Source organism: Rhinoderma darwinii, chromosome 9 (genome assembly GCF_050947455.1).
Source record: "Rhinoderma darwinii isolate aRhiDar2 chromosome 9, aRhiDar2.hap1, whole genome shotgun sequence".
NCBI classification, from domain to species: domain Eukaryota; kingdom Metazoa; phylum Chordata; class Amphibia; order Anura; family Rhinodermatidae; genus Rhinoderma; species Rhinoderma darwinii.
The window spans coordinates 79,086,142-79,102,514 of NC_134695.1; the positions used below are offsets into that span (position 1 = coordinate 79,086,142).

Here is a 16,373-nt window from a genome sequence, read left to right on the forward strand (position 1 = left end):
TCAGAGCTTCTGCACTTTAGATTGTCCCTCACATACAGTCTCCCATGGAAGCAACGCCAAGCCAGATCCCAAAACTTCTGGGGAATCCTCGCTGAATTTAAAAGTTTTAATCCCACCCCGAGGTCACTACTTGGGCAGTCTTTGAGCGCCAGGGGCTTCTGGAAGTGGGTCATCAGGACCCTCCTGTCAAGAAATTTTCTCGACATGGTCCTGATCTCCCACACCTCCAGACCCCACCGGCGAACAATCTTCAGCGCCAGGGTGGCATAAGCCGGGAGATGTCCGTGAGGTGTACGCAGGTCTTTCACTTGCCCTCCTCTCTCCCATTCCTGGAAGAAAGGCCGAAACCACCCCCTGCAGGAGGATATCCACCAAGGAGCCCTCTCTTGCCAGAGGTTTGCCAGGTTGATCTTAACAAAGGTGTTCACTAGGAACACCACCGGGTTAACCATACCTAACCCGCCTAGTGTCCTTGGTAGGTAAGTAACCTCCCTCTTGATTAGGTTGAGCCTGTTCCCCCATAACAGCTGGAAGAACAGGCTATAGACCCGAGTCCAGAGAGGTTCTGGCAAGATGCACACACTGCCCAGGTAAAGCAACATGGGCACCAGGTAGGCCTTGGCCAAGTGAACCCTTTCCCTCAGGGTTAAGGACCAACCCTTCCATTGGTCGACCTTCTGGGCAACTAGATTCAGCCTATCCTCCCAGTTCTTCTTGGGGTAATCACCCGGGCCAAATTCGACTCCTAAGATCTTAGCAGACCCCTGAGGCTCTGGAAGGGTGTCCGGGAGATCAAAACCAGGATCTCCTCCTCCCAGCCAGAGACTTTTGCACTTATCCCGGTTGATCTTGGACCCAGATGCCAATGAGTAACGCTCCACTTCCGACATCACCCACTCTGCCTCCCCTCTCGAGGAGACAAAAATGGAGACGTCGTCTGCGTACGCAACCACCCTCTGAGTGGCCTCCGGCCCCTCCAGGCCGGCCCCGACTCCCGCCAATGGCCCACGATCGATCCTTTTAAGAAAAGGATCAATTGCGAACGCATATAGCAAAGGGCTCAAGGGACAACCCTGGCGGACACCAGACCCAACCTCAAAGGGGGTTCCAACCCAACCGTTCACCAGCGCAAAAGTCTCAGCCCCAGTGTATAAGGTCTGTAGCCAATTGACAAACCCCCCCGGTAGGCCGTACCTCAGAAGGACCGACCAGAGGTACTCGTGGTCCACCCGGTCAAAAGCCTTGGCCTGGTCCAAGGACAGGATGTACCCCTCCCACCGACCAGAATTTCCCTGCTCCACTGCCTCTCTGACACTGAGGACAGCACTAAATGTGCTGCGGCCTGGAACAGAGCAATGCTGGACCGGCGAAAGGAGCCGGGATGCAAACTTCACCAGCCGATTAAACAGCACCTTTGCGAGAACCTTTCTGTCCGTATTGAGCAGCGCTATGGGACGCCAATTCTCAATACGGGTCGAGTCTTTACCCTTCGATAAAACGATCAAGGCCGACCTCCTCATTGACATTGGCAAAGTACCCGAGGAAAGGCACTCATTAAACACCTCAGTCAAGAGGGGAACTAGGGTTCCTTTAAAAGTCTTATAAAACTCGGATGTTAAGCCATCCGGCCCTGGCGATTTTTTGAGGGCAAGCCCATCAATCGCCAATCCCACTTCCTCTTCCTTGATCGAATCTATCAAAACACCGAGAGAGGGGTCTACCCCTGGCTCAGGGATGGTTTCAGCCAGGAAATCCGACATCTCGTCTCGGTTTGGATCTTGCTTCCCCAAGAGGTGCGAGTAGAAGGATCTGACGACCTCCAAGATCCCTGATTTGGATCTCTTCAGAGATCCTGTACTATCAATCAGTCCTGTCACAACCTTACGACTCACTGACATCTTACAGTTCCTGTAGGGGTCGGGCGAGCGGTACCTCCCGAAATCCCTCTCAAGAACTAAAGATGTGTGCCTATCATACTGACACCTCCTGAGCAAAGCTTTCACCACGGAGATCTCCTCCCCACTACCCCCGGTTGAGACCAGATGTTCGAGTTTCCTCCTCAGTTCCTGATATAGGCGGTACCTACTCATGGACCTGAGGCTCGAGAGCCTGCGGAAAAATCCTGCCACCCGGACTTTAAACAACTCCCACCACTCAGACTTAGTACCACTGAGATCCAACAAAGGTACCTGGCTCTGAAGAAAATCCTCAAAGGCCTGTCTTATCTCCGCTTCTTCCAAGAGAGTAGAATTCAGCCTCCATATACCTCTTCCCATCTGGAGGGACTCTGCAATGTTCAAAGAGAAAATAATCATACAGTGATCGGAGAACTCCACCTCAACAACGGACACTGGTGAAGAGATGGCTTCCTCCTTCAAAAAAAACCTGTCTATCCTAGACCTACAACTACCTCTACGATAGGTGAAACCCGAGTGGCCTGGGGTATGCCTGATGTGGATATCCACCAGGCGAGCATCGCTAACTATATTTTTTAATGCTACACTATCGTAGGTCAATTTTTTATCTCCGGAACCTCCTCTATCTCGGGGTCTCATGACAGTATTGAAGTCCCCTCCAAAGATAACTTGTCGACCTGAAAAAAGGAAAGGCTTAATCCTCATGAAGAGACTTTTACGGTCCCATTTGCTCTGGGGTCCGTATATATTGATTAGTCTTAATTCCTGTCCCCTCATGAGGACATCTAAGATCAAGCACCTCCCCATTTCTAACTCAATCATCCGTCGGCATGTTACCGGTGCGGTGAAAAGGACCGCCACTCCGCTATAGGGCTCAGCCGCAAGAGACCAGTAGGAGGGCCCGCGTCGCCACTCCCTCCTAGATTTAACGACGTCTGCCAAAAGTGACAGCCTGGTCTCCTGCAAAAACAAAATGTCGGCTTCAACTCGGCCAAGAAAATCAAAGGCTGCAAATCTCGCCCTATCTGACTTAATGCTGGCAACGTTAATTGATGCCAGCGTCAACGGAGTGGGTGCCGCCATCATGGATGTTTGAGTTAGACGGCTTTCTTCTTCCCACCCCCCCCTCTATCTGATGAGGACCCCCCTTCTTTGCCTCGCTTCTTGCAAACTGAGGAGTCCATATTCACCACCCTATTCCCATCTTCATCCCCAAGTACCGGGTCAACCTCCCCCTCTGGGGGCAACGGCCCCTGCAGCAGGGGAGGCTCAACGACTCTAGGGTGCCCTACCATGCCCTCCCTCTTAGTATGAGAGGCTGGAATGTCCACGAGAGCATGGTATCGATCAGTAGAGCGCACCAGGGGGGTACAGGATTTACCTTCCTGGGCCAGGGCGGGGCCAGATGTATTTGGCCCTTGGGTTTTGCCCGGTGTCCCTTTTGCTGTAGGCTGAGTCCTCTCTTCCTCTCCCACACTTTCATAGTGGGAGGACTGAGAGTCCTCAGCCCTCTGCTCCCTTTGGATCCTCCTCATCTCCCCATTCAATTCGGCCTCCCCAGGGGCATCAGATTCAGGGGGGGCATCCAGATCCGAATCAGAGGTTGTCCCAGTTTCCTGGAGCGCCCTCCAAATCCTCTCCTTCCTTCGCTTCTCCGCCCTTCTCTGGCGAGAAGGGGGACCCTTCTTTGCATTCTTCCCTTGCCCCTGTGCCCCATCGTCCCTGCCCGCACCCTCACCCACGGAGGCCTCCCTCCTTTCATCCTCCGCAGGTTTGGAACAAGCATTGACAACAGAGCGAGGACACCGACTGAACGGGTGACCTAAGTCACCACACAGGTTGCACCGAATACGGTCACACGATGCGGCTAGATGACCAATCCCCCCACAATGAGCACACTTCTGCACCTTGCAGCCTGCACTCAAATGTGAGGGGTCGCCACACCGGTGACACAACTTCGGCTGCCCCTGGTAGAAGACAAGGATCCGATCTCTTCCCAGGAAAGCAGACGATGGTATGTGGGACACCGTCTGTCCCAGACGCTTTAATTTAACCATGAACGTCCAGGCCCCTGACCAGATGCCAAACTCATCCATGTTCTTCCGTGGCATCTCTACTACCTCTCCGTACCTTCCCAACCAGGTCATGATATCAATACAAGAGAGTGACTCATTACGGGTAAGAACGGTCACTCTCTTGGGACCACTTTGGCGAGAAATTGCTTGTGCAGCAAAGTCTCGCCAGCCAGGCTCGTCCTTCATCAGCTCGTAGTTCCCCCAGAAGACCTCAAGGCCCCCTAGGTGAACAAAGCTGATGTCAAACTCGACCGAGCCATGAGGATGTATCAAGGCAAAGATGTCACTCGCCTTGAAGCCCATCCCCAGCAGCAGCTCCACCACCCTCTTTCTGGGAGGGCACGCATCATTGCCACGCCACCGGAGACGGACCACATTCCTCCTGGCTACAGCCTGCCCGGCTGTTGGGAGCGACCACTGATCTCCTCGTTGCTCTCGGAAGGCATTTAGACCATATCTGTCTATCCAGAAAGACAGGTCCTTCTGCACTCCCCCTATGGTTAGGGTTTGCTTTCCCTCTCTTAAAGCGTCCAAGAGACGTTGTTGCAAGTTACCGTCCCCGGACCTTGAGGATGAAGATGGGTGGGCCCGCTGTCCCCCCGCTGCCACACCAGCATAAGACCTGCCGGATGTCACAGCAAGAGGAGCGCCAGGCCCATTGCCCCTGGTTGATACCCCATCCCCACCACCCACCACCTCACCACCTACAGACACAGCACTCAACACCCCATTACCAGCAGACACTCCAGCAACTTTATTTACAGACACCTGCATACCCCCAGCAGTTCCCACATCCACAGCCGCAACTTTTTTATTTAACCCACCAGGTCCCCCTGCAGTCATCCTTCTGGCCAGGCCTGGTTCTATGTTATGTATTTTTCCTGTACATTTTGTGTGGGTAGACACTGCTTCAGTCTCCGCATCATCAGGCACCTTTGCAGGGACGCCACCAGATGTTATAAGCGGTGTCCCCGCTGTGCCCTCCGCCTCATTAACCTCCATCTTTTCTATGTGCGGAACATTTTTGGGAAAGGGGCCACCGCCGCCCCCGACGCCAGCAGCCCCCTTCTCGCCTACACCACTTTTCAGTGATGCGGACGAAGGAGCCACTGATGTCACTGGAGCCGCCTCCGGCGCCGGACCACTCCCCCCTCCCACAGAGGAGTGGCCAACAGAGCCGGAGCCCCCTCTGTGACCGCCCTTGTCCGGAACGTCTGACGGCTTGACACCGACAGACTTCCGGCTTTCAGACACCACATCCGGTTTCTGGTTTACCCGTTCTCCAGACCGCTGACTCGCATCAGAGACCAGTTTCCCGGGCTCGCCATTAACCGGACACGGGGACACACCCCCTGGCGTCACCAGGCCACCAGTACCGCCCCCTTTGCAGGGGTTGGCGTCCGGCGCCATTTTGACCACCACGTGTTCTAATGCCGGACCCGTAACACTCTCCCCGCATTCCCGCTCCAGCCCCACTGCAGAGGCTTGAGCTGGGGGTCTTGCGGGACCTGCGCCCTGATCCTGACTTGCATCTGGCTCAGAGCACAGGAAGGATCTTGCTGTATACACCATTTTAAATGAACCTTCAGCAGATTTTTTTTCCTTTGTCTTTTTTTTCTTCTTAAATTTTTTTTTCTTTTGCTTTTCCTCCTCTGCGGGTAACTCTGCACCGAAACAAAATCCCTGGAAGGATACCGGCGACTCCACGTTACGGATCTGTGTAAGTAATCCTGGAGGCCGCTCACTGTCAGTATCAAAACTCTCCTGATTTCTCCCAGCTGTGAGTCCACCCTCCTCCTCCTCACTGCTCCTGGGTGCATCAGAATCTGAGCCTTCTCTGGACTTTGCATTCTCATGCTCCATTTTCTCCCCCACATTTTCCTTTGCTGTGTCTGGGGCTCTGCTATCTTCCTCCACACTTTCTATTTTTATAGGTGCTGCCATCTCGGCAAACCTCTCTTCATTTTTTAATTTTTCACCAAACACCCCTCCGCCTGCCAAAATCTCATCACGTCTCTCTTCCACTTCTTTTATTTCCTCCAACAAGGATTTCACATTTAAAAGGTATCGGGACCTCTTACCTCCTGAGGCTTTTGCAGCTCTTCCTCTGGCGACCGCCAAGTCCGCACGGAGCCGTTGCAGCGACTTCCTGAGGTCCCGATACTCCTCCAACCGCATAGCCAGACGGGAGCTGAAGTTCTCCACCGTCTCTCCGGTCCTCAGCTGTCCCCATTCCTCCACATGACTGCCATCCAAATGTCCGGACAGCGCGGGTCCTTCTCCAGACGACAAAACCTCTATCACCCTGCCGGACCGCGTCTCCATACCCTTATCCAGGGTTCCAGCCTCAGGGTGAGCCAGGACAGCCTTGCCCCGAGATGATCTCCTCACCCCCGCGACTGTTTTCATATTCCCAGCCAGCTGGGATGACCCTCTACCCCCCGCTGGCATGCTCCGGGAGGTAGAGGTCTGAGGCTCCATCCTAGGATGGAACCCCCCTCAGGGTACTTTCCAAGCCCAGGCAGATGGTATGAGGCCTGGGCAGATAGGATAAGGAAAGTCCCTGGATCCAAGGCCTGCACGGTAGTCTCAGCAGCTCTCTCCACACGTCCTACTCCACCCACTCCAGAGCTGCACTCACTATTCTGCTGGTGGAGTCACTGTGTACATACATTACATTACTTATCCTGTACTGATCCTGAGTTATATCCTGTATTATACTCCAGAGCTGCACTCACTATTCTGCTGGTGGAGTCACTGTGTACATATATTACATTACTTATCCTGTACTGATCCTGAGTTACATCCTGTATTATACTCCAGAGCTGCACTCACTATTCTGCTGGTGGAGTCACTGTGTACATACATTACTTATCCTGTACTGATCCTGAGTTACATCCTGTATTATACTCCAGAGCTGCACTCACTATTCTGCTGGTGGAGTCACTGTGTACATACATGTTGTGTATATCACTCCTATCATCCGTGTGTTCATTGTCATGTATAATGTACTGGGGGTGGTTCCTCTTCTCTGATGTATTATAAGAGGCGCTGTCCGTTGTGCTGAACCTGTGAGGATGATGATGATATTGAGGATGATGATGATATTGAGGTTGATATTGAGGATGATGATGATATTGAAGATGAGGATGATATTGAGGATGATGATGATATTGAGGATGATGATATTGAGGATGAGGATGATATTGAGGATGATGATGATGATATTGAGGATGATGATATTGAGGATGATGATATTGAGGATGATGATATTGAGGATGATGATGATATTGAGGATGATATTGAGGATGATGATATTGAGGATGATGATGATATTGAGGATGATGATATTGAGGATGAGGATGATATTGAGGATGATGATGATATTGAGGATGATGATATTGAGGATGATGATATTGAGGATGATGATGATATTGAGGATGATGATATTGAGGATGATGATGATGATATTGAGGATGATGATAATATTGAGGATGATGATATTGAGGGTGATAATATTGAGGATGATGATGATATTGAGGATGATGATATTGAGGATGATGATGATATTGAGGATGATGATATTGAGGATGATGATATTGAGGATGATGATGATATTGAGGATGATATTGAGGATGATGGTGATATTGATGATGATATTGAAGATGATGATGATATTGAGGATGATGATATTGAGGAGGAAGATGATATTGAGGATGATGATGATATTGAGGATGATGATATTGAGGATGATGATATTGAGGATGAGGATGATATTGAGGATGATGATGATATTGAGGATGATGATGATATTGAGGATGATGATATTGAGGATGATGATGATATTGAGGATGATGATGATATTGAGGATGATGATATTGAGGATGATGATGATATTGAGGATGATGATATTGAGGATGATGATGATATTGAGGATGATGATGATATTGAGGATGATGATGATGATGATATTGAGGATGATGATATTGAGGATGATGATGATATTGAGGATGATGATATTGAGGATGATGATGATATTGAGGATGATGATGATATTGAGGATGATGATGATATTGAGGATGATGATATTGAGGATGATGATATGGAGGATGATGATGATATTGAGGATGATGATATTGAGGATGATGATATTGAGGATGATGATGATATTGAGGATGATGATGATATTGAGGATGATGATATTGAGGATGATGATGATATTGAGGATGATGATATTGAGGATGATGATATTGAGGATGATGATGATATTGAGGATGATGATATTGAGGATGATGATGATATTGAGGATGATGATGATATTGAGGATGATGATGATATTGAGGATGATGATATTGAGGATGATGATATGGAGGATGATGATGATATTGAGGATGATGATATTGAGGATGATGATGATATTGAGGATGATGATGATATTGAGGATGATGATATTGAGGATGATGATATTGAGGATGATGATGATATTGAGGATGATGATATTGAGGATGATGATATTGAGGATGAGGATGATATTGAGGAGGATGATGATGATATTGAGGATGATGATATTGAGGATGATGATATTGAGGATGATGATGATATTGAGGAGGATGATGATGATATTGAGGATGATGATATTGAGGATGATGATGATATTGAGGAGGATGATCCTCAGTATAACACACGTTCACATATTAACCCTTTTATCCGCCGACTCCCACCACCGCTCACCAGGAGGATATAACTATAGACGGGCAGGACAGGGCTGAGGGTCTCCGCTGGTTATGATACATGGCTCAGCCGGGTGTCAGCCCCGTGTACCGGCGGCAACATGTGAGGAGACTCCGGGACCGGCGGATATTAGGGGCGGAGCATGAGGCTTTAGTTGCTATGAAGACGGCACAACCGTCACATGACTAAAGATCTTGCGCAACACGTGACTTCACACTGTAACTTCCGGGTTACCAGGTACGTGCCAAGACCAGCACAGCGCCGAGTATAGAGGAGGAGGGGGGGAGCACAGCGCCGAGTATAGGGGGGGAGCACAGCGCCGAGTATAGAGGAGGGGGGGGCACAGCGCCGAGTATAGAGGAGGGGAGGGGGGGGGGGGGCACAGCGCCGAGTATAGAGGAGGGGGGGGGCACAGCGCCGAGTATAGAGGAGGGGGGGGGGCACAGCGCCGAGTATAGAGGAGGGGGGGGGGGGCACAGCGCCGAGTATAGAGGAGGGGGGGGGGGCACAGCGCCGAGTATAGAGGAGGGGGAGCACAGCGCCGAGTATAGAGGAGGGGGGGGGCACAGCGCCGAGTATAGAGGAGGGGGGGCACAGCGCCGAGTATAGAGGAGGGGGGGGGGCACAGCGCCGAGTATAGAGGAGGGGGGGGAGCACAGCGCCGAGTATAGAGGAGGAGGAGGGGGGGGCACAGCGCCGAGTATAGAGGAGGGGGGGGGGCACAGCGCCGAGTATAGAGGAGGGGGGGGGCACAGCGCCGAGTATAGAGGAGGGGGGGGGGCACAGCGCCGAGTATAGAGGAGGGGGGGGGCACAGCGCCGAGTATAGAGGAGGGGGGGGGCACAGCGCCGAGTATAGAGGAGGGGGGGGGGCACAGCGCCGAGTATAGAGGAGGAGGGGGAGCACAGCGCCGAGTATAGAGGAGGAGGGGGGGGGGGCACAGCGCCGAGTATAGAGGAGGGGGGGGGGCACAGCGCCGAGTATAGAGGAGGGGGGGGCACAGCGCCGAGTATAGAGGAGGAGGGGGGGGAGCACAGCGCCGAGTATAGAGGAGGGGGGGGGAGCACAGCGCCGAGTATAGAGGAGGGGGGGGCACAGCGCCGAGTATAGAGGGGGGGGGCACAGCGCCGAGTATAGAGGAGGGGGGGGAGCACAGCGCCGAGTATAGAGGAGGGGGGGGGAGCACAGCGCCGAGTATAGAGGAGGGGGGGGCACAGCGCCGAGTATAGAGGAGGAGGGGGGGGCACAGCGCCGAGTATAGAGGAGGGGGGGGGAGCACAGCGCCGAGTATAGAGGAGGGGGGGGGAGCACAGCGCCGAGTATAGAGGAGGGGGGGGGAGCACAGCGCCGAGTATAGAGGAGGAGGGGGAGCACAGCGCCGAGTATAGAGGAGGAGGGGGGGCACAGCGCCGAGTATAGAGGAGGAGGGGGGGGAGCACAGCGCCGAGTATAGAGGAGGAGGGGGAGCACAGCGCCGAGTATAGAGGAGGAGGGGGAGCACAGCGCCGAGTATAGAGGAGGAGGGGGGAGCACAGCCCCGAGTATAGAGGAGGGGGGGGCACAGCGCCGAGTATAGATGAGGAGGGGGGGGCACAGCGCCGAGTATAGATGAGGAGGGGGGGAGCACAGCGCCGAGTATAGAGGAGGAGGGGGGAGCACAGCGCCGAGTATAGAGGAGGGGGGGGCACAGCGCCGAGTATAGAGATGGGGGGGCACAGCGCCGAGTATAGAGGAGGGGGGGGCACAGCGCCGAGTATAGAGGAGGGGGGGGCACAGCGCCGAGTATAGAGGAGGGGGGGGCACAGCGCCGAGTATAGAGGAGGGGGGGGCACAGCGCCGAGTATAGAGGAGGGGGGGGGAGCACGGCGCCGAGTATAGAGGAGGAGGGGGGAGCACGGCGCCGAGTATAGAGGAGGGGGGGGAGCACAGCGCCGAGTACAGAGGAGGAGGGGGGCACAGCGCCGAGTACAGAGGAGGAGGGGGGAGCACAGCGCCGAGTACAGAGGAGGAGGGGGGCACAGCGCCGAGTACAGAGGAGGAGGGGGGAGCACAGCGCCGAGTATAGAGGAGGAGGGGGGAGCACAGCGCCGAGTACAGAGGAGGAGGGGGGCACAGCGCCGAGTACAGAGGAGGAGGGGGGAGCACAGCGCCGAGTACAGAGGAGGAGGGGGGAGCACAGCGCCGAGTATAGAGGAGGAGCGGGGGGGAGCACAGCGCCGAGTATAGAGGAGGAGCGGGGGGGAGCACAGCGCCGAGTATAGAGGAGGAGGGGGGAGCACAGCGCCGAGTATAGAGGAGGGGGGAGCACAGCGCCGAGTACGGAGGAGGAGGGGGGAGCACAGCGCCGAGTACGGAGGAGGAGGGGGGAGCACAGCGCCGAGGAGGGGGGAGCACAGCACCGAGTATAGAGGAGGAGCGGGGGGGAGCACAGCGCCGAGTATAGAGGAGGAGGGGGGGGAGCACAGCGCCGAGTATAGAGGAGGGGGGGGGCACAGTGCCGAGTATAGAGGAGGGGGGGGGCACAGTGCCGAGTATAGAGGAGGGTGGGGAGCACAGCGCCGAGTATAGAGGAGGGGGGGGCACAGCGCCGAGTATAGAGGAGGGTGGGGGGCACAGCGCCGAGTATAGAGGAGGGGGGGGAGCACAGCGCCGAGTATAGAGGAGGAGGGGGGAGCACAGTGCCGAGTATAGAGGAGGAGGGGGGAGCACAGCGCCGAGTATAGAGGAGGAGGGGGGGCACAGCGCCGAGTATAGAGGAGGAGGGGGGAGCACAGCGCCGAGTACAGAGGAGGAGGGGGAGCACAGCGCCGAGTATAGAGGAGGAGGGGGGAGCACAGCGCCGAGTATAGAGGAGGAGGGGGGAGCACAGCGCCGAGTATAGAGGAGGAGGGGGGGGGGAGCACAGCGCCGAGTATAGAGGAGGAGGGGGGAGCACAGCGCCGAGTATAGAGGAGGAGGGGGGGGGGAGCACAGCGCCGAGTATAGAGGAGGGGGGAGCACAGCGCCGAGTATAGAGGAGGAGGGGGGGAGCACAGCGCCGAGTATAGAGGAGGGGGGAGCACAGCGCCGAGTACAGAGGAGGAGGGGGGGAGCACAGCGCCGAGTACGGAGGAGGGGGGAGCACAGCGCCGAGTACGGAGGAGGGGGGAGCACAGCGCCGAGTACGGAGGAGGAGGGGGGGAGCACAGCGCCGAGTATAGAGGAGGAGCGGGGGGGGAGCACAGCGCCGAGTATAGAGGAGGGGGGAGCACATCGCCGAGTATAGAGGAGGGGGGAGCACATCGCCGAGTATAGAGGAGGAGGAGGGGGGGGAGCACAGCGCCGAGTATAGAGGAGGAGGGGGGGGGAGCACAGCGCCGAGTATAGAGGAGGAGGGGGGGGAGCACAGCGCCGAGTATAGAGGAGGAGCGGGGGGAGCACAGCGCCGAGTATAGAGGAGGAGGGGGGAGCACAGCGCCGAGTATAGAGGAGGAGGAGGGGGGAGCACAGCGCCGAGTATAGAGCAGGAGGGGGAGCACAGTGCCGAGTATAGAGGAGGAGGAGGGGGAGCACAGTGCCGAGTATAGAGGAGGAGGAGGGGGAGCACAGCGCCGAGTATAGAGGAGGAGCGGGGGTGAGCACAGCGCCGAGTATAGAGGAGGAGCGGGGGGGAGCACAGCGCCGAGTATAGAGGAGGAGCGGGGGGGGAGCACAGCGCCGAGTATAGAGGAGGAGGGGGGAGCACAGCGCCGAGTATAGAGGAGGAGGGGGGGCACAGCGCCGAGTATAGAGGAGGAGGGGGGAGCACAGCGCCGAGTATAGAGGAGGAGCAGGGGGGAGCACAGCGCCGAGTATAGAGGAGGAGGGGGGAGCACAGCGCCGAGTATAGAGGAGGAGGGGGGGCACAGCGCCGAGTATAGAGGAGGAGGGGGGAGCACAGCGCCGAGTATAGAGGAGGAGGGGGGAGCACAGCGCCGAGTATAGAGGAGGAGGGGGGAGCACAGCGCCGAGTATAGAGGAGGAGGTGGGGCACAGCGCCGAGTATAGAGGAGGAGGGGGGAGCACAGCGCCGAGTATAGAGGAGGAGGGGGGGCACAGCGCCGAGTACAGAGGAGGAGGGGGGAGCACAGCGCCGAGTACAGAGGAGGAGGGGGAGCACAGCGCCGAGTACAGAGGAGGAGGGGGAGCACAGCGCCGAGTATAGAGGAGGGGGGAGCACAGCGCCGAGTACGGAGGAGGAGGGGGGAGCACAGCGCCGAGTACGGAGGAGGAGGGGGGAGCACAGCGCCGAGGAGGGGGGAGCACAGCGCCGAGTATAGAGGAGGAGCGGGGGGAGCACAGCGCCGAGTATAGAGGAGGGGGGGGCACAGTGCCGAGTATAGAGGAGGGTGGGGAGCACAGCGCCGAGTATAGAGGAGGGGGGGGGCACAGCGCCGAGTATAGAGGAGGAGGGGGGAGCACAGTGCCGAGTATAGAGGAGGAGGGGGGAGCACAGCGCCGAGTATAGAGGAGGGGGGGCACAGCGCCGAGTATAGAGGAGGAGGGGGGAGCACAGCGCCGAGTACAGAGGAGGAGGGGGAGCACAGCGCCGAGTATAGAGGAGGGGGGAGCACAGCGCCGAGTATAGAGGAGGAGGAGGGGGGGGAGCACAGCGCCGAGTATAGAGGAGGAGGGGGAGCACAGTGCCGAGTATAGAGGAGGAGGGGGAGCACAGTGCCGAGTATAGAGGAGGAGGGGGGGGAGCACAGTGCCGAGTATAGAGGAGGAGGAGGGGGAGCACAGTGCCGAGTATAGAGGAGGAGGGGGGGGAGCGCAGGAGGGGGGGTGGGCAGTCAGGGTTTGGATTATTAGGGCAGATAGGTCGGCAGGATTTGGAGGCTTTGTGTGTGTTTGGTTTTGATGGGCCTTTCCTCCCTCTTTGAACAGGCGCCAGGCTGCCGGACCACCATGTTCAGCTGTGACTTCCCCTCTGAGGTTCACAGTCTGTTTGATAAGCGCTTCACATATGAGAAGGAGGAGGACTGGCTTCTTCCTGCAGCCTCGGAGGTCCTCAGCTCTGACCACAAGGAGTTTAGTCGCTTCCTCTCCCTGAAGGAGTCTCTGAACCAGGTGAAGAACCTCCTCAGTGATAAGAGGCTGGACGACTGGCACCGCCACACTTCATTCACTAACAAGGCCGGGAGAGTCGTGCCGGAGGTGCGCAGACAGGTGAACGCTGAGCTCTGCACTCAGGCCTGGTGTAAGTTCCATGAGATTGTCTGCACATACCCGCTGCTGCCCAGCACGGCGCTCTGGAGCTACGAGCTGAACACGCTGCACCTATGTGAGGCCCCCGGGGCCTTCATCTCCAGCCTTAACCACTACCTAAAAACACGGGACGTGAACTGTGACTGGACCTGGGTGGCCAACACCCTGAACCCTTACCACGAAGCCAACCACGGGCTGGTGATGATCGCTGATGACCGCCTGATCGCCAATACCTTACTCTGGTGGTATTTTGGCCCAGACAACACTGGAGACATCATGAGCAGCCGGCATCTGGATGGGTTGGGGAAGTTCATCAGTAACATGTCCTCTGTACATCTGGTTACAGCAGACGGCAGCTTTGACTGCCAGGGAAACCCTGGGGAGCAGGAGACTCTGGTCTACCCTCTGCACTACTGTGAGGTGGTCACCTGTCTGGCAACGCTCGGCCCTGGGGGATCTTTCGTCTTGAAGATGTTCACCCTTTTCCAGCATTCTTCTGTTAATCTCATGTACTTACTGAACTGCTGCTTCCAGAGCGTGCACCTCATAAAGCCGGGCACCAGCAAGGCAGGCAACTCGGAGGTGTATGTGGTGTGCCTGGGCTACGTGGGGAAGGAGGCCATCCAGGAGCATCTTGAGAAATTGATTGCACATTTTGGGACAGAAGTGGGACTAAAATCCTTGTTTCCTCACGGGTCCCTCCCGGCGTCGTTCCTGCAGCGCCACCATGACTGCTGCACTTACTTTTTTGAGCGTCAGACACAAACCATCCTTGAGAACTTGAAGCTATTCTCCGATATGCGAGAGGAGGACAAGTTGCACTTGAACCTGATGCGGGAGTCTGCGGTCTCCTATTACCTGCAGAGGTTCCAGATCACATTTATTCCCAGGAAACATTGGCTGGTACGGAAGCCGCGCGTTGGCTGTAACTTTAACGCCCGGTGGGTGGGGACTCGTAACCGCCGCACAGACACTTTCAATGAGAGGAAGCAGCTGGAAGCACTGACATGGCTGGAGAAAGTCGCTCAGGGATACTTCAGCTCCTTTTTGGAAGAACATGTGACCGGTAACCTGGGTAGAGGCTGTTCTCTTGAAGGCTCGAACTGTGAGCTACAACATGAGGACTGGTACTTCCTCCAGGGACAGAGGCTCTCGAGGATCCAGAGCTCCTCGTTCTGCGACTGTGAACTTCTAAATAAATACAATGGGGCCCTCGAGGGATGTTCTGCAGGAGAATCCATCATCCCCTGGGCATCACTCTCCTGTCCCTCCTGCCCCCTCCAACCTGCTGCAGATGTGGTGTCGTCATTGTTGGAGCTGGCAGAGAATGGGCATCATGTTCTGGTCTGTGGGGCTCCCTCAGTGTTTGAGGTTCTTCAGCAGAGACAGTTGTCCTCCGGATTCCTGGAGTCTCCCCCTCCTCTGCAGCTCCTCTCCCTCCTTCATGATGGAGATCCAGCCTACCAGCAGCAGCTCATCTCCCTAATTCTGCAGGCCTTTCAGCAATTACAGGCAGGAGACTCGTTCCTCTTACCAGTCTTGTCCTCGCTCACCCGCTTTACGGCAGGCATTGTCTACATATTGTGCCATTGCTTCCAGATCATCAGTTTCTCGTGTCCCACCAGCAATCTAACCTGCGGTGCCAACGCTGTACTGCTGTGCTGCGGTTACCAGCCTCTGCCCAGCCCCGTCCTCCAGCACCTTCACCAGTTAGAGCAGCTTGTGAGCTCCGCGTCTCCTCAGCAGGTCCTGGAGTTTATACCCATGGAGGAACTTCTGAAAGGCCATTTCCTGGAGTTCTTGTGGGACCTGAATTCCGCCATCATCAGACGCAGCCTCCATTTAATAGGACTCCATGAACACGCGAAGACGTCAGACATGGGCCTGGTGCAGGGAGAAGAGAAGTGAGAGGCGGGAGGCAGCTTGTATGGAGCAGCGGCGCCTCCCGCCTCGTGTACCGGCTGCCGGAGTCTGTGAATAGTCTGTACATGTTATATCATTTTTTTAACCTTTTATTTTATGATGCATTACCCACAAGCCTCTGTGACAATTTAGAATCGGGCTGTATTTCTTGTGTTGGATCCTTTATTTCACATGGACCATCATTATCGTGTTTTGGTTGAAACTTTCGCCAACTCAACTTCATAAAAATAAAAACATTACTCAAGATCTTCTGACCATGCTGTTCCTATGATAGATCTTCTGACCATGCTGTTCCTATGATAGATCTTCTGACCATGCTGTTCCTATGATAGATCTTCTGACCATGCTGTTCCTATGATAGATCCTCTGACCATGCTGTTCCTATGATAGATCTTCTGACCATGCTGTTCCTATGATAGATCCTCTGACCATGCTGTTCCTATGATAGATCTTCTGACCATGCTGTTCCTATGATAGATCTTCTGAACATGCTGTTCCTATG

At 55.3% G+C, this 16,373-nt stretch overlaps 1 protein-coding gene across 1 annotated transcript; it reads left to right on the plus strand.

Moving 5' to 3' along the window:
- Window positions 1-8,887: 8,887 nt before the first annotated feature.
- CMTR2 (cap methyltransferase 2) lies at window positions 8,888-16,115 on the plus strand. Its single transcript, XM_075838242.1, has 2 exons — window positions 8,888-8,959; window positions 13,628-16,115. The coding sequence occupies exon 2, from the start codon at window positions 13,649-13,651 to the stop codon at window positions 15,854-15,856; it is 2,208 nt and encodes a 735-aa protein (XP_075694357.1). The 5' UTR covers window positions 8,888-8,959; window positions 13,628-13,648; the 3' UTR covers window positions 15,857-16,115.
- Window positions 16,116-16,373: the final 258 nt, after the last annotated feature.